General features: G+C 32.6%; 1 protein-coding gene across 2 annotated transcripts; it reads right to left on the bottom strand.

Annotated features, from left to right (window-relative positions):
• Positions 1-5,294: 5,294 nt before the first annotated feature.
• Positions 5,295-9,533, bottom strand: LOC115698317 (14 kDa zinc-binding protein). 2 transcript variants are annotated; one of them, XM_030625534.2, is made up of 6 exons: positions 9,374-9,532; positions 9,174-9,263; positions 7,782-7,868; positions 7,258-7,405; positions 5,783-5,900; positions 5,295-5,618 (listed from the first exon to the last, which is right to left on the bottom strand). In XM_030625534.2, exons 1-6 carry the CDS (start codon positions 9,403-9,405, stop codon positions 5,551-5,553), a joined length of 543 nt encoding a protein of 180 aa, XP_030481394.1. In that variant the 5' UTR covers positions 9,406-9,532; the 3' UTR covers positions 5,295-5,550. The 2 variants fall into 2 exon arrangements, with proteins under 2 accessions (XP_030481394.1, XP_030481396.1); XM_030625536.2 differs by lacking the exon at positions 5,295-5,618 and having other exon boundaries at positions 5,844-5,980; positions 9,374-9,533.
• Between the last annotated feature and the right edge of the window lie 9,226 nt (positions 9,534-18,759).

Genomic DNA, 18,759 nt, shown 5'->3' with positions numbered 1-18,759 from the left:
ATCAGTGGCATACCGAAGACTGCCAATTATGCTCGCATATTCAGATTGTCTTACACCATCACCAGTGTTCTTAAATAATTTTATACTGGGATCATATGGTGTACAAGCAGGTTTATAGTTAAAGTAATTATATTTCTTTAAGATCTTCTATATGTAGTGAGATTAATCCAAAAAAATTCCTTTTTCAGACCTAGTGATCTGTATACCAAGGATTACATTCGCTTCACCTAGATCTTTCATGTCAAAATTTTCACATAACAAAGATTTCACATTGTTCACGACATGAATATTTGATCCAAAAATCAACAAATTGTCCACATATAAGCAAATAATAGTACACACATTATTTTCAGATTTATAGTAAATGCATTTGTCACTTTCATTTACTTTAAATCCATGTGAGATGACAAGATTATCAAATTTCTCATGCCATTGCTTAGATGCCTATTTCAAACCATACAAAGATTTATCTAATTTTTACACTTGATGTTCTTGACCAGGAATAACAAAACCTTCAGGTTGGTCCATGTAAATCTCTTCTTCTAATTCACCATTCAAGAAAGCAGTTTTAACATCCATTTGGTGCACAACGAGGTTATGAATAGCAGCAAGAGCAAAATGTACACGAATAGATGTAATTGTAGTAGCAGGTGAAAATGTATCATAGAAATCTACATTTTCTCTTTGTCCAAACCCTTTGGCAACAAGACGTGCCTTGTATTTTTCAATAGTACCATCGAGTCTTAATTTCTTTTTAAGAATCCACTTACAACCTATTGTCTTACAACCTGGTGGTAACACAACTAAATGACAAGTTCCATTTGACTCAAAAGAGTCCATTTCATCATTAATAGCTTCATTCCATAAATCAGCATCTAGTGAAGTCAAGGCTTCTTGGAGGTTAGAAGGATCCTCCTCTAGAGTATATGCACAAAAACCAGAACCAAAATCTTTGGTAATTCTAGCTCTTTTACTTATTCTAGGTTCAGTTTTCATAACCTCTTCATGCTCATTATCCCTAATAGCAGACATGTTACTAGATGATACACCCCCACTATTTCTCAATTTAAATGGAAATCTATGTTCGAAAAAATCAGCATCATTAGATTCCAAAATAGTATGCACATTTAAATCATAAAATCTATATGCTATACTATTATCAGCATATCCAATAAAGACACATTCATGTGCTCTACTAGCCAATTTAATTCTCTTAAGATTTGGAATTCTAACATATGCCAAACAACCCCAAGTTTTAAAATATGAGATATCGGGTTGTTTATTTTTTAAACTTTCATATGGAGAAATTTTCCTTTTAGATTTAGGAACTCTATTAAGCACATAACACACAGTTAATAAAATTTCTCCCCGCTAATGAGAAGCAGCACCCGAATTCAATAAAATAGCAACAACAGATTCAGTAAAAGTTCTATTTTTTCTTTTAGCTTTTCCATTCATTTCAGGTGAATAAGGAGCTGTCTTATCGTGTATGATTCCATGTGAGTTATAAAATTCAACAAAAGTAGTAGAATCATATTCAGTGCCTCTATCGCGACGAAACTTCTTGATCTTTCTACTAAGTTGATTTTCAATTTCAGCCACAAATATCTTAAACATATCAAGAGCTTCACTTTTATTTTTCATTAAATACACATAGGTAAAGTCAGAACAATCATCAATAAAAGTGATAAAGTAGCGTTTACCATTTCTAGTCAAAGTTCCATCAAGTTCACAAATATCAGAATGGATTAAATCTAGAGGCTCGGTTTCTTTTTCTATCACAGATTTATGTGGTGTTTTAGTATTCTTGGCTTGGCTACAAAATTCACATTTTTCAAAGTCATTTAAAGATAATTTAGGAATTAGGCCTAAACTACTCATGTTCTTGATTATGCGTTTATTTACGTGACAAAGTCTAGCATACCAAGTATTAAAAGAACAGAACATATAAGCAGAAGCATTAACTTTATTGACTAGAACATTCAATTAAACATTCCCTCAGTTGCATACCCCTTCCTTTCAAATATCCCATTCTTAGTTAAAATAAACAAATCAGCTCCTATTGTCTGTGTGAACCCCGCCTTGTTGAGAAGGTAGCCCGAGACCAAATTCTTCCTCATCTCTGGAGTGTGCATCACATCTTTTAGAATCACAGTTCTTCCAGAGGTGAAGTTCAATTCCACATTTCCAGTACCAGCAACAATAGTGGTGTGGGAGTCACCCAACAACACTTTCTGATCCTCAGTAGCAGCAACATATGTTATAAATATATTTCTATCATAGCAGACATGGCGAGAAGCACCAGTATCTACCCACCACCCTTCAGATCCACCAATGAGGTTGATCTCTGAAATCATAGCTGCAAATGGCAGCTCCTCTGTCAGGTTAGCCTGCGGAGCAGAACTAGGCCTGTTCTTACACTTTCGTGCCATATGACCTGGCTTGTTACAGTTGTTATACATGAACAAACTAGAGTCATTTCTATTAGGGGGTACTTGCTGCCTATTATTTTGGTTCCTTTGATGGTTCCAATTCTGATTGTTGTTATTAGTCTGAGGTTGATTGTTGCAATTTGGATTCGCTTTGCGATTCTGATTCTTAAAGTTTTTCCCATTGGGTTTCAGAACAGCAAAGGATCTTTTATTAGTGTTGCTTGTTGTTGGAAAGTTGTTGTTTCCAACAACAAGCACCTCTTCCTTTTGGTCTTGTTTTCGAGCTTCCTCCTCAATTCGAAGACGAGTGATTAGACTTTCTAACAAAAACTCTTTTGTTTTGTGTCTGAGAGTATTTTTAAAATCTTTCCACGAAGGGGGTAATTTATCAATCATAACAGCAACTTGAAATTGTTCATCAATAGTCATACCTTCAAACAGAATTTCGTGAGCTATTTTTTGAAGCTTGTGAGAGTGGGCTTCGATTGATTTATCATCGATCATTTGAAACTTCAGGTAGCGGCTCACAGCGTATTTCTTTGTTCCCGCCTACTCGGTATCATATTTTTCCTGTAATGCTTCCCATATCTCATTGGCAGATTTGTCAGAATTAAAATAATCATTCAAATCATCAGACAAACCATTCAAAATAAAATTCTTACACAGAAAATCATTCTCTACCCAGGAGTCTCTTTCCTTAACCTGCGATTCATACTTCTCGAATTCATCCTTCTTCTTGGCAGGAGGTGGAGTCTCAGACACAACTGGTTTCAAAACAGTACACACAAATGCAACTTTTTTCATAGTCAGAAAAAATAACATCTTCTGTCTCCAACATTTAAAGTACAAATCCTCAAACGAAAAGGCTTGTTAATGTCAGCAGTAGAACCATAACATTCATCGGTAGTAGTCATAGCAGAAAGAATGTCTTAAAATTGTTGAATAAACTGCTAACAAAATAAAAGAGGAACGATATTACCAAATGAAAAATTCTGGGTTGAGTCGCGGACTAAGTCGCTCTCTTTAAGACGTTCGCGGCACTGTCCAAGAGTGTGCAAGCAATCGGAATTTGCCGGTCGTCCCCAGGATAAAACAGCCCAGTCATCACACTGCATCGGAACCCCACTGCAGCACTGAGCACCGTCGAATACACCCAGAGAATTTTGATATCGCAGATGAAATTTTTAATTTTTATGAAAACTGTATTTTTTCTGATATGAAATAGATGTGTTCTTCCCATCAGTTCAATCGCATTATATAGGCGAATGGATTGAATAATCATAACGGGAAGAATAACATATTCTGAATCGTGGGGTGAGCTATTTTCTGAAGCTTGTGAGACTGGGCTTCGACTGATTTATCATCGGTCATTTGAAACTTCAGTTTGCGGCTCACAGCGTATTTCTTTGTTCCCACCTACTCGGTATCATATTTTTTCTGTAATGCTTCCCATATCTCCTTGGGAGATTTATCAGAATTATAATAATCATACAAATCATCAGACAAACCATTCAAAATAAAATTCTTAAACAGAAAATGATTCTCTACCCAGGAGTCCCTTTCCTTAACCTGCGATTCGTACTTCTCGACTTCATCCTTCTTCTCGGCAGGAGGTGGAGTCTCAGACACAACTAGTTTCAAAACACAAACGCAACTTTTTTCATGGTTAGAAAAAATAACATCTTCTGTCTCCAACGTTTAAAGTGCAAACCCTTCAAACGAAAAGGCTTGTTAATGTCAACAGTAGAACCAGAACATTCATCGGTAGTAGTCATAGCAGAAAGAACATCTTAAAATTGTTGAATACGCTGCTAGCAAAATAAAAGAGGAACGATATTACCGAATGAAAAATTGTGGGTTGAGTCGCGGACTAAGTCGCTCTCTTTAAGACGTTCGCAGCACTGCCTAGGAGTGTGCAAGCAGTCGAAATTTGCCGGTCGTCCCCAGGATAAAACAGCCCAGTCGTCGCACTGTATCAGAACCCCACTGCACTGAGCACCGTCGAATACACCTAGAGAATTTTTATTTCGCAGATGAAATTTTTAATTTTTATGAAAACTGTATTTTTTCTAATACGAAAGAGATGTGTTCTTCCCATCAGTTCAATCGCATTATATAGGCGAATGGATTGAATAATCATAACGGGAAGAATAACGTTTTCTGAATCGTGGGGTGAGTTGGTTTGAACGTGTCCCATTAACTGATACGACTGAGTAATCAGTTCCAATTAAACATGTTTCTTAATTAAATTAAAAAATAAAAAAAAATAATTATTTTATTAAATAATTTTTCTGTGAAAAATAATAGAGTTTCACACCGCACCACCCCGGCCCGGACGGACGGCGCGCGTGGTGGGTCAAGTGTGGAACCCCACTGCACTGTGCACCATCGAATACACCCAGAGAATTTTGATATCACAGATGAAATTTTTAATTTTTATGAAAACTGTATTTTTTCTGATACGAAAGAGATATGTTATCCCATCAGTTCAATCGCATTATATAGGCAAATTGATTGAATAATCATAACGGGAAGAATAACGTTTTCTTAATCGTGGGGTGAGTTAGTTTGAGCGTATCCCATTAACTGATACGACTAAGTAATCAGTTCCAATTAAACATATTTCTTAATTAAATTAAAAAATAAAAAATTAATTATTTTATTAAATAATTTTTCTGTAAAAATAATAGAGTGACACCACACCACCCCGACCCGAACGACGCACATGTGGTGGGTCAAGTGTGTGTCCTCACCCACTCGCACAAAACTAGGTACCCCTTGGAACCCAAACTGAAATGCCAAGGTTGCAGTCTTTATACCCTTGTAAATGAGAGTTCATATTCCATATGGAACTCTCCCTAATTCATACACACTAAGACACTTATATATTTTGTTAAAAGATTCACAAAATTTCTTGACACATCACAAGATGATAGTTTAGCTTAGTAATACAGATGAAAAATCCTCCATTCACTATTTCTAACAATTTTCAACGCTTCCAGCAATGAGCAAAAAAAATAGAAACATCTTCAACACTGATATTCCACATTTTTTGGAGACAAAAACTTCAAATGGAAAGGGAATCAATTACTCTTTCTAACAAATAAACATCAGAATTTCAACCAGGTGGCCATTTCAACTGTCTCCCTCCAAGGACATGCAAGTGCAAATGATAAACTGATTGGCCTAGAGAGAGTAAACAGTTCATTAACATATTGGCCTAGGAAAATTTAGCATCGTTGGATAGTTGGGTAACCATGAAATTTTAAGAAATCTTGGCACAACATTTAAGCGGAAAGAAAAATATTAAAGGAAAAACAGATAATGATGGTTGAGTGAGGATAACTTACAGGCATTTGGACCATTATTGATGACTACACGAAACCCATCAACAATACCTTCTTTCTCCGCAACTATTTTTGCAGCATAGAGAAGTTGACCCAGTATTTCCACCTGCCTTGGTTCAGCCTGACAAGAAACATATAGGGTGTCAGCATTTATACGCCATGTGCATATCATAAACTTGTTTTCCCTCAGCAATAAGAAACCTGCAAACATGTCAATGTAATTATCAAAAATAGCACAAGAATCACAATAATTATCATTGCAACACTGGAAAATTGGAGTTGTGACCAATACAAATCATGAAATACATACATGTGCAAATTGCAATGTCAATAAAAGTTGCCAGAATTGATTTTGCGCCTGGACAAAAAGAAACTGCATCCTGGATGTCCTACAGCACAACAATAACTACTGTGGATGCTTTGGTTTCAATGGATGAGAACTGTGTATTGAGACCCATAAAGTTCCATCCCAAAACTAATAATAATGGATGCAGTAACCTATGATCTTATAAATGTACTAATGTTTCCAAATCTATTTGATGTGAGACTTTTAAATACCCCTCAAGATGATGGTAGTTATTTTCTAGCACCAATCTTGAATTAGTACATCTTTCTTTTTCTTGTGACATTGGAGGTGACAGATTTGAACTCAAGAATTAGTAAGCCTTTTTAACTCAACATTCGTGTTCTTGTAGATAGTGTGCTCGTTTAAGCTGATAACTATATGGCACTGCATCTAAATACTTATTGATAATGAGTGAAATAACTCATAATCCTAAAATTGTATTAGTAATTAGTGTTCCCACTTTTAGTTGATGTGGAATTTTTTTACTATGCAGCTAGTAGCTACTCACACAAGCAATAGGAAGCTTTTATTATATATAAGAACAAAAGTATTTTAGAATCTAACTACCAAAAGTAAGAGCATGAAGGTCAATACTAGTTCAGCAAACATGATAATATAACTAAAAGGACATAATGTAACAAAAATCCTTTGGGTATAGCTAATGCTTAAAATACTATAAAGAAAGTAACTATATACTATCACTTCTCTCCTGCTGCGAATGTTATGAATCCATGTAAAATTAATATCACAAAACGACACTGTCCAAAACCAAATTCTGCTTCATTTTATTATTATTACAAGGTGTATTGAAAGATATTAATATAGTATGCCTTACAGAAAGAAATAAAAAAAAATACATGTGTAGCCATGTAACCAATATGATTAATTGAATGCTCATTTTGAACAAAAAGAAAGACATACCTTACAATATCTAATGAAATATAGTTGCATAAGCAGTTTGTAATTTCTTTAACAAATATTGTAGTAATTGTACATTGTTAGTAGTACCATTGCCATATTGTAGATATGACCAATGAGTACAATTTCACTTGAGAGGCACTATTCATAGTTGCAATTCAGCATGAAAAGAAAGAACATTTATTTGTAAGTTTCTGAAGGAAAAAGAAAAGACCTTTCCAAGCTGAGTTAGTCCATCCCTCAACTTTGGAATGACTAATATATGAACAGGAGCCTGTGGATTAACATCCCGGAATGCCAAGACCTTATCATCCTCATATACAACACTTGCTGGGATTTCCTTAGCTATAATCTTGTCAAATCTGAAAGAAATGAGAAAACAACAGAGCTGCTCAGTTATTAGGATCAAATATGCCTCAGCAATGAAGCTGCTGAAGCTCCAAACTTCGTTTTTTTAAAACCATTAATGGAAACGTTGCCATTATAAGTCAGATATGCATCTTAAAATTCTGTCATTCGACATCATAATGGTTCACCCAAATTTAAACTACTCGTAAGAAACTCTTCCAACTTTCTGAAGATGTTGGAGAATCTCCTGCACAATCAAAGTCTGCCACTAATTTTGACTTCTAAGTTGGATGCCTATTAAAAGATCCCATTATAATTTCCCGGGTAAATAGCATGCTATTACTTGAACATGAGATCAAACCAGTTTCACAATGGCAAAAGGAATGATACATGGTTGGAGCTCCACTGTCAGCATCTACTGCAGCTATCTTGGCAGCTGCTTCTTCATTGTTTATAGCATTGATATGACAGTAGGATCTGGAAAAAAAACATTTGCAAGTGATTACTTATATTAATGATAAAGAAGACATCACATGATATCTGTACAACAAAGCAATAAGTCAAGATATTCCATATCATAAGTCATAACTACTACATCAAATCAAACACGCCTTGATCTTTCATATACTGAAGGATCACCCACATTTATCGCACTAAATTATCCCCAACATACACGCCTTTTGATTAACTTACTGTTGGGTGTACAACTAAAGTCACACATTAGCTAGAAATAGGAAGGATCTTGAGTATATAAGGATGGACACTATCTCCATTGGAATGAGGCCTTTAAAGAAAGTTACCAATAACAAATCCGTGAGAGCTTCGGCCCAAAGCGAACAATATCATACTAATGGGGAAATAGATAGTGTCCTACGGTCCTAACACTTACCATTTCATTCTAAAAGCTTAAACTAGCACTTCGATAATAAGTTAGGCAACCGATAAAGAAATATATATTTTCAGGGGCAACGTTAGCTAGTTTAGAATCTAAATTGATAACTTTTATTAGAATGGGAATATATAACAAAAGAGATCAGCAATAAAATCTATAGTAACTTTTCCCACACACCCATTCTATCCAAAAACAATGGCATTTTCTCTTATAACTGTACTAGCAATGTAGATACAATCTTTTCCTTCACAAGCTTAAGCAATTTATGATAGATTTTCTTTGACATTTAGGGCTAGTTTAGTATGTCGTATTAGGTCGTATTGTATTGTATTAAATTAAGCAATATATCATATTTTTGTATAATATTATGTTAAATTTTACTTTATATTAAAATATTATCTATTTATATGTCTATAAAAGTCAAATACCACATATAATTTTATATAAAAATATGACATAAAATACAATTTAATATAATACTATACAATATTATACGGTGTATTAGGGCGTACTAAACGAACTCTTAAAAAGATGATAAAAATGCATATTATAAAAGGTTTCCTTTATTGCTAAGTTCATGCAACTCTCTTAATATGATATGGTATGAAAGAAAGCGTACTAGCCTTTCCTCCAATTAGCTTCACATAGCATTACTTTGGTTTAAAATCTTGTTTAAGGTTAACATATTATAACTAAAATAAGTTGTTCACAAAACTACATGGTGATTTATGAAACCCTCTAAAAATAATTATAAATATATAAATATAAATAAAATAAAAAGAAGTATATTTCACAAATAAATTAAGTCAATCGAAATATAAACTAAAAGAAATTTGGAAAAATTAAAGAATACAAAAATAAAGAAGGGGAAAAAGGAAGAAAAAAAAAACCTGCGTGTTTGAAAAGGAATAAACTTTGGAAAATTGTGGTTATAAGTTCTGACAGCCCCAAAAGCCCTTGCAGTGGTCGCCGCAGAATTCCTGTAGAAGAAATTCCACCAAAGCAAACAAAATTCGCATTATTTCTGAGAACAAAATTGAATTTTACTTCCAAATAAAGAAAAATATGTAAAAGTAACTGTAAAAAATACCTAAGTAGCGAAAATGATGGAATTGCAGCCATTACAGAGTTATCCTAATACCTTCTTCTCGCTAGCTATTCTCAGCTATAACAGACTACGTTTTGCGAGAAATTTTATTTAGAATAATTAGCCACTCAAATTTGGATACTAAGCATTTGATTGGTTTGTGATTCAAAAATTGTATTTTTTAAAATGTGTTTTAAAAACAAAAATTTAAATTTTGTATTTGAAAAATATTATTTTATTTTTATATTTACATAAATTTATTTTTGGAGAATTGCCTTAAATACTATTTTTTTAACCTTTTTTTTTAAATTTACGGTTTGAATTTCTAAAGTGGTTGTAGCGCTAGTTGCAATAGAGGTTTACGATTTTTTGTTACAATTTAGGTTACAGTGCTAGTTGCAAAAGGAGTTTCTATGTAAAATTCCTTAAAAATACAAAAAAAAAAAAACTGTTTTGAAGTGTAAAAAAAAAAAAAGGCCCCTTTATTTTATTTTTCAAGTTATATATTTATTCATTTTAAATAATAATTTGTCCTTACTAATTAATAATTTTGTCCCTTAAATTTTAATAACTATCAAATCATACTTACTCAAAATAAAAATATAAAAATTTAACTTTTTTTTAGCTAAATCTTAAAAAATTAATTTAAATCATTAAAAAAATGTTATTTTAAAAAATAATTAAAAAAAAATCAAAACTTTAATGTTCACTAAGTGATTTCAAAAATTAATTATTTTTTATAAAAGTATCTATTTAAATATAAATATATATATACATGAAGAACTAAATTTTATGGGAAATTTTTTGAGTCTATATAATATTTTTTTTAGTTTAATTTCTAACTTTTTTTAATATATATATTTATTGAATTTGTAGTTAATTTTTTATTTTTTAAAATAAAAGTTTGTAAATATAAATAAATTTGATTTTTATTCTTTATTAAATCTTAATTTGCTTAAATTATTTATTAGATTTTTAAAAAATTTGGTTTGATTTTTTTAAATTATGTGTTTATAAATAAATAAAATTTGAATATATATTTATATATCTATATATATACATATATATTTGGAATAATTTAAGATTTTTAGGTAAATATATATTTTTTAATTAATTTAATATTTTTATCAAAATTAATAGAAAATTATAATTTTTAAAATTAACTTTTTATTAATAAAAGGAGAAAAAATTTTGTATTGATTAAAGTTGAGAGGGTAAAAATACTAATCTTTAATGGTAAAAGAGACGGAATTTAATAAGAGCATCTCCAATAGTGACATTCTCTAAGAGTGTCAAAACTTCCACATCACTTAAAAATATATTATTTTATTTGATCTCTCTTCGATATTATTTTTTGTACTTTTTGTTCTAAAATGCTCTAATAGTAAGCATCTCTTAAAATTATTAATATAATATTATATTATTATTTAATATATATTAAATAAACAAATTTTCTTATTTTATGATAAAATAATAATAAACAAATAAGAAAGAGAAGATGTAAAAGATGTTATGGTGTGATATTTTTTTTGTGGCATTCTTTTGTATTCCAATAGTAAGCATCAATTAAAAAATACTAAAAATATATCCATGTCATCAAGCATCCTTCATAGCATCTCCATTGGATATGCTCTAAGGTGCATGATGATGTAATTGAGATATTTTAGAGGGAATTTTCAACAAGTCATATATTTTATGGGGCAAGATCAAGTAGTGTCAAAAGTTTAGAGGACAAAATCTTAATTATTCTTTTATTTAATATCTTCTGTTTTTCCCTTAAGAGTTGTCATAGCAGTAGGGCAGAACATTTACAGCTAAGACTTGTCCTAAACCTAAAAAAATTGGATTTTGAAGAAACTATTGTGCAGGTCGAGTGAAACCCATTTTTTTAGGGGCGAGTTCGGATACGTGAAAACACCTCTTTATGGGTACAGGTATAGCCCGATCCACCCGGTACTCGAAATAAAATAAAATAAAATATTAGGCTTTTCCACTTTCATTTTACGAACAAAATCAAAAAACCCTAAAATTTAAAACATTCGGTCCCTTCCCTTTCTCTATGCCACAATCAATCTCTCTCTCTCTCTCTCTCTCTCTCTCTCTCTCTCTCTCTCTCTCTCTCTCTCTCTCTCTCTCTCTCTCTCTCTCTCTCTCTCTCTCTCTCTCTCTCTCTCTCTCTCTCTCTCTCTCTCTCTCTCTCTCTCTCTCTCTCTGTACCAGATTATGGGTGGAGCTTACTTCCCTTCAGCTCCATCACTACAAGTTCTCTAGGCATCCACCAACGTGCCTCCTCCCCCTTTCTCTTCCATGGTACCACTACTACTGTATATATATAACATTATTTATCAATATAAGAAAAAAGAAAAAAAAAAGAGAGGAGAGAGAGAAAAAAAAAAGCCCAATTTCAGTAGCCTAGCCCAACCCATCGTTGGTTTGTAGGGTTGTTCAAGGGTTCTAGCCAAACAGTTAATAATATAAATATATGTTACTTTAAATATACACACATATTATATATATACTGCTTTAAATAAAAATAAGACACAAATTTACGTAGTTCAGTAAATTGTATTTGCCTACGTCTACGATAGCAAACAGTCAGTTGTGCATCTTTATTAATATGAAATATTACAAGGATCACGAGCAAATGATGTCTATATTCTTACAAAAATGATCAATCTTGGGCATATGTAGTGACCTAGATTAACCTATTTCGTAGATAAGGGAGGTGTATTAGACCATATAACTGTGATTGTAAGAAAAAAGAAATGACTATGAATAGAAGAACTTATGATTCGTAGAAGAACCTTGGTGAGCTGATGTGTTGGAAGGTAGTGTGAACAGTTTGGTTTTCATAAAGGTTATGAAGTAAGCAGTGTGGTTTTTATAGGAGCTTGCTAAATAGGCAGCCTAGTTTTTATAGGAGCTTGCTAAATAGGCAGCCTGGTTTTTATAGGAGCTTGCTAAATAGGAGCCTGATTTTTATAGGAGCCTGCTAAATAGGCAGCCTGTTTTTTTATAGGAGCTTGCAAAATAGGAGCCTGGTTTTATAGGAGCTTGCTAAATAGGCAGCCTGATTTTTATAGGAGCTTGCTAAATAGGCAGCCTCTTTTTTATAGGAGCTTGCTAAATAGGCAGCCTCTTTTTTGGTAGAGGTGTGATTAATTAGAGAGAGTTATTAAGAACGAGATGGATGTGTATGAAAGAGTTTTTATGAGATGGGATGGTTATGTGTAGGAAGAGAATTTATGAGACGGGATGGTTGTGTGTAAGGGAAGAGAATAGGGAGCAATGATGAAAACTGAGATTTTTAGAGAGAAACTCTTCTTTTCTTCTAATGTCCGTTATGTGTCCTCTCAACCTTCCTTTTATAGGAGTTGAGTACATAACCTACCCTACATGCAACCTACCCTACATAGAACCTCCTTGCACTAACCTTATCTTTTAATCAACGTGTTGATCGATAAGGTTGTATCTCATTCGTAATTAACTAGTTCACCAAAGGGTTTTTATTAAAGACAATAACCCTTCCTATTATACCCTTTTATTTATCAACATTTAGCCCCTTGTCTGTATAGAGAAGATTGTATTTTCTTTATGCAGACAATATACTGACACTTTATGTAGTTCCTCGATACGCGCTCTATAGTCCTTTGCTACTTTTTATGGTGAACATCCCTTGAAGACTGCTTATAAATGTACCTTGTTGTATACTTATTTCATATCATTTTATCTATTAGGAGCGCTAAAAAAATGTCATCTGGGAATAGCCATGTTTCCCGTCCTTCACCTGTTAATGTAGTTGGTGAGTTAAGTGAGCTTCCTTTTGATGCTCTATCGTATGTCAATGATTTGCATAACTGTGTACGTTTTCTAGAACGTACACTTAATGAATCTGATGACACTAACCGTATTAGGGCATCTGAATGTCGCGATCATCTTCGTCACCTTGACAATCTTAATGATCGTTTTGATGACCTTTCTCTAAAAATAATTTCTGTTAGGACTGAATTGCTCCAAGCTTTGTCTGTAATATCTAGAAAGGAAGTTGAGCTAAGGTGCATTCTCGCTGAGCACGAGAGAGATATGGATTTTCTTTGTTCCTAATTCAATAGGGATGTAGAGCTCCTAAAACATGAGGTTCAAGTCTGATTTCGTCATTACTTAGATGAAAAACATCCAGTCTCATTGACAGTTCCTAGTCCTAATGATAACGTTATCCCTTTCGGTAACACATTTGAAGTTCCGTTTTCAAATCCTTTTAGTGGCGCTGGACCCTCTCACTCTTGATGATATTTAAAAGAAAGTTCTCTTTTTTTTTTCTACTTTTCAATTTATTTTTTGACTTTCATGTACCAAGCGTACGTGTGACCACTTTATTTCTCTTTATAGCCTAATTTTGCGGTAGTGTTGGTCTTGCAACAGCTTGTAGAAAGAGGTTGTAAAATCTTAACAGCCTAGTTTTGTAGTACCCTGCTATTCGTAATAGCTGCATAGAGATGTCACTGAGTCTCAACAACTTATGTTTGTAGCACCTTGCTTTCTTTTGTAATAGCTGCAAAGAAATATTATGAACTTACTCTATCTTAATAATATGTTAGTTATATATAATATAATATAATATAACTTGTTTACTAAAATAGGTATACTGCTTTTATGTCAGGCTAGATGGAAGAAGCTACTTCTCGTGATAAGGCTATATTCAGAGCTTACATATCATTATCATAATTCCTGACATATTTCCTTGTATCTCCTTAACACCTTCCTATTTTTTTTTTCTATAAATAAGACTAACTGTTTGGTACATTTATCATACTCTGTGTTGTATTATCTGCTTATTTCTCTTCCAAATATGTCGTCCTCCACATCTGGCAAACATACTTTGAAGGACACAACTATCATTCCTGTTCCTACCAAAAAGCAACATTCGTGTTTCCATGATACTATTGGAATTATTTTACCAGGATCTAGATTTACTAACAAGTATGTTATTAATATCCCTAAACATGAACTTCTAAAACGATATGAAATAAACACATATAAAGTTTCAGGAACCTTACAGTGGTTGCAGCGGAATATAATGTCTCCTTCCACTGAGATCTCTAACCCTTGTATCCTTTCTGTAGCAGAGTATCACCAAGATTTGAGTTCGAATCTCCTTCTCTTGAAACTTGATTCTTCATAGCCTTACACACTATGATTGAGTACCACTTGATGTGTGTGGGCACTTACTCTAATCACTCTAGGGTTTGAATTGAAGAGAGGAAGAGAGAGAGAGAGAGAGAGGTTTCGGTTTTGGTATAGGAAAGGAGGCTCAAAATTTTACTGAAGGAATGAGATGCATCATCTTTTCCCTTTAGCCATCACTACCTACTTATAGGAAACCACTTAGGGTTAGGTTAAATTTAATTAGCATTAAAATAATGAAAAAATAAAGTGGCAAAACCCTTCCCAAGTGGCCGGCCAAGAATTGTGGGCCCCACTTTGCAATTTCGCCATTTTTCTTATTTTTTCATCTTATTTTCTCAAAAAGGCTATTTTTCCAATTTAACCACTTAAATGTCAATTCTAATTATTTAATAACTAAAAATTAATTATTAAATAATATTGCCATTTAATATATTTATTAATTAGACTCAACAAAGTCTCTTAATTAACAAATAAACCCTAGAATCTCTTTTCTTCACAATTAAGCCCAAGCTTAGTAAAATAAACTAGACATAGTCTAGTTTTAGAATTATAATTAATTAATTAAAATTAATTAACTGAGTCTTACAAGTAGTATTGTCTCAACTAGTATGGGGATCATGGGCCTATATATCTGAGCTTTCAATAAGCACATCTAGAATTTACCAAGTAAATTCACTAACTTATTAATTCCTCGTTGCATCCACCATAGAACTTGGAATTGCACTCTCAGTTATATAGAACGCTCTATATGTTCCACTATATAGATACGCTATTAATTATCCATTGTTATAATCCCAATAATCAATGATCCTCTATAGATGATTTACATTGCATATGGATTAATTTACCGTTACACCCTTCAATGTATTTTATCCTTAAAACACTTAGCCACCTATAAACGATATTTCAGTGAACTAACATAATAACTGAAATGAGTACTCAACCATTTATCTTTGTTTAGCTAAGCTCGAAGGAAATCATCATTTCACTTCTATGTCCAGATAGAAGCTACAGATTTCATATCTATGATTAGCGCTCCCACTCAATTGCACTACCATGTTCCCAAAATGTACGTATCACCCTAACCAAAAAGTAGGCTTAACTAACAAATCAAAGAACATGTATAATACTCTTGAGATCGAACCTAACCATGTCAAGATTAAGATTATTTGATCTAGGATCAACTAGGTAATATTGAATTGAATAGATATTACAGTAAATTTATCATATCTGATCTGAGTTCAATATCGGTCCCTTCCAATGCATACTCTATGCTGTTTGGTTTTATGCCCTAAATAAAACTCATTTCATATAATCAGATTTACTTATTAATAAAGATCAGAAATAACATTTTATGTTGCATGGTTCATATGATTTATTTCATGATTATATGTATATAATGTATGAATTTCTTTTTAAATCCAGAACATATGAATTTGTTAAGATTATAGTGTTGTAAGCACAGTGGAATATAATCTTAATTATATGTTCAAAAGTTTATTCCCTGATTTGTCAGAACACTGGATTTAGACTGACATGGTATAATCAGCGATAGGTATTCTTACACCTTGGAAAAGTGTTATGTTCTTTCCAGGACATTGGTAAAGTTTACTAGTATCGGATGTATGGAGTATACATCGGAAGGGACCGATATTGAACTTTGATTAGATATATTAAAATTTACCGTAATATCTATTCAATTCAATATCACATGTTGATCCTAGATCAAATGATCTTAATCCTGATATGGTTAGGTTCAATCTCAAGAGTGTTATTCGTGTTCTTTGATTTGTTAGTTAAGCCTACTTTTTGGTCAGGGTGATACGTACATTTTGGGAACACGATAGTACAATTGAGTGGGAGCGCTAATATAAATATGGAATCTATAGCTTCTATTTGGCAAATGGAAAGTAAAGGATGATTTCCTTCGAGCTTAACCAAACAAAAATAAATGGTGGAGATCTCATTTCACTTAGCTGAAATATCATTTATACAGGGTTAAGTGTTTTAAGGATAAAATACATTGTAGGGTGTTACGGTAATTTAATCCCTTTACAGTGTAAATCATATATATAGAGGATCATTGATCACATTAGGGTTATAAAAATGGATAACTAATGACGTGTCTATATCATGGAACATATAGAGCGTTCTATATGACTGAGAGTGTAATTCCAAGTTCTAAGTGTGGATTCAATGAGGAATTAATAAGTTAGGGAATTTACTTGGTAAATTCGGTTCAACTTATTGGAAGCTCGGTTATATAGACCCATGGTCCCCATATTAGTTGAGACTATACTGCTTGTAAGACTCAGTTAATTGATTTTAATTAATCAATTATAATTCTAAAAGTTAGACTATGTCTACTTTATGAATTCTCACAGTTTAAGGATGAAATCGTAAAGAAAACGGTTTTTAGGTTTAATTATTAATTGAGAGAATTATGCATGTCTAATTAATAATTATTTTAAATGACACTATTATTTAATAATCTATTTTAGTTATTAAATAATTAGTTTTGGCATTTAAATTATTAGAATTGGAAAAGTGGCATTTTTGGAGAAATAGAAATAAAATTGAGGAAACTCCAAAATCCAAGTGAGGCCCATTTCACCCTATGGCCGGCCACATGGTTTGATTTTCCCAATTATTATTTTCAATTTTAATTGCCATGTAATTGCTAATCAAAGCCTAGCAAAAATATGAAAGTGGTGGATCACACTAAATAAGGCAATTAATTGATTACACAGTAATTAAGGAAACTGTTTTATTTGGAAAGTTATGCTCTCCCTTCTCCCTATATAAAGCAACCCTTTGTTCTCTTCTCTGGTATGCTAAAAGCCACGAAATTCAAGAGAGAAAAAAGAGAGAAAATTTCGAAATCCTTGTGAGATGAGTAGTGCCCACACACATCAAGTGGTATCTCAATCATAGTATGTAAGACTATGGAAATTCTGCATCAAAGAAGGAGAAAAGAAGATCCAGGTTCAGATCTTGGTGATGCTTTGCTACAGAAAGGAGTCAAGGGCTAGAGATCTGAACGGAAGGAGTCATATTATTCCGCTGCACCCACTGTAAGGTTTTCTAACTTTATATGTGTTTATTTTCATTGTTTTAGAATTCATATTAGGTTGTTAATCCAACATACATGATAGTAAATAGATCATGGTAAAATAATTTCCAACATATGCATCCAACCCAAGCTTTACTTTAACCAATGCCCTGGAAAGGACATAGCACTTATCCAAGGTGCAAGTAAACTATGTTGTAGATTATCAAATCAGTTAAAACCCTGTGTAGTGATAAATCTAGGAATATATATTTAATCACACAATCTTGATTACTTTCCACTGTGTTGACGACACATTAAATAAGAATATTAATATGATAAGGGTCTGGATGAATTTATAAATCAAATAAACATATAAATGACATTATGAACCAAATGACACACTAAATAAGTGATGAAAATACTTCTGTCTCTTTATTGATAATTAAACGATAGAGATTACATTGAAATAGAGTTTTATTTAGGGCACAAAGCCCAACAGATACTGGCACGAAAACTATGGAGGAGCTTCGTGCTGAGCTCTTAAGGTTAACTGAGGAGCTTTCCTCATCTAAAGAAACAGTGGAATATTTATGTTCTTTAGTTACCCTACTTCAGGGTGATGTTTCGAGTTGGCGGGGTAAGCTTTTCGCCGTTGAAAAATGGAGAGATGATCGTATTTCTGATGAACTCAGGAACATCCTCTCTCATTTGAACGGAGGTCATTGAGAGACTTGGCTCAGCCTCTCTTTGTTCTTAATCCCAAAGTTTTCCACTATAACTATAGAATAAATCATGAGTGGTAGACACCTGTTTGGGATTTTTTTTTTGTGAAGAGAGTTTTTTTTTTCTTGTTTCCCCCCCCCCCTTTTTTTTTTTAATTTTAATAGTGTTTGGGAACACCGTAAGTACCTTTTTTTTGTAACTGATGTTGATAAGAAGAATATGAGAGTCTAGCTCGTTTTTGTTAAGCTTTTATTTTAAGTACTTCAAATTAACTTAAAAAATAATGTACACGATAAAGAAATATTTATATGTATAATTTAACGTAATTATATATTTTTTATAACTCTAAATATTTAATTTGATTTTTCATTGGTAGTATTCTTAAATTAAGATTTATAACATATAAAACTTGATTTTACTAATACTG

Source organism: Cannabis sativa, chromosome 7 (assembly GCF_029168945.1).
Source record: "Cannabis sativa cultivar Pink pepper isolate KNU-18-1 chromosome 7, ASM2916894v1, whole genome shotgun sequence".
NCBI lineage: Eukaryota > Viridiplantae > Streptophyta > Magnoliopsida > Rosales > Cannabaceae > Cannabis > Cannabis sativa.
Note: the sequence above shows the minus strand (reverse complement) of the source record. Positions and strands in the feature narration are given on the sequence as shown.

Excerpts from the sequence above, each read along its gene's own strand:
- LOC115698317 (XM_030625534.2), bottom strand. The coding sequence starts at position 9,405 with ATGGCTGCAATTCCATCATTTTCGCTACTTAG. Across the intron at positions 9,264-9,373 it reads CCATCATTTTCGCTACTTAG|GAATTCTGCGGCGACCACTG; the intron begins GTATTTTTTACA and ends TTTCTTCTACAG. Across the intron at positions 7,869-9,173 it reads ATTCCTTTTCAAACACGCAG|ATCCTACTGTCATATCAATG; the intron begins GTTTTTTTTTTC and ends TTTTTTTTCCAG.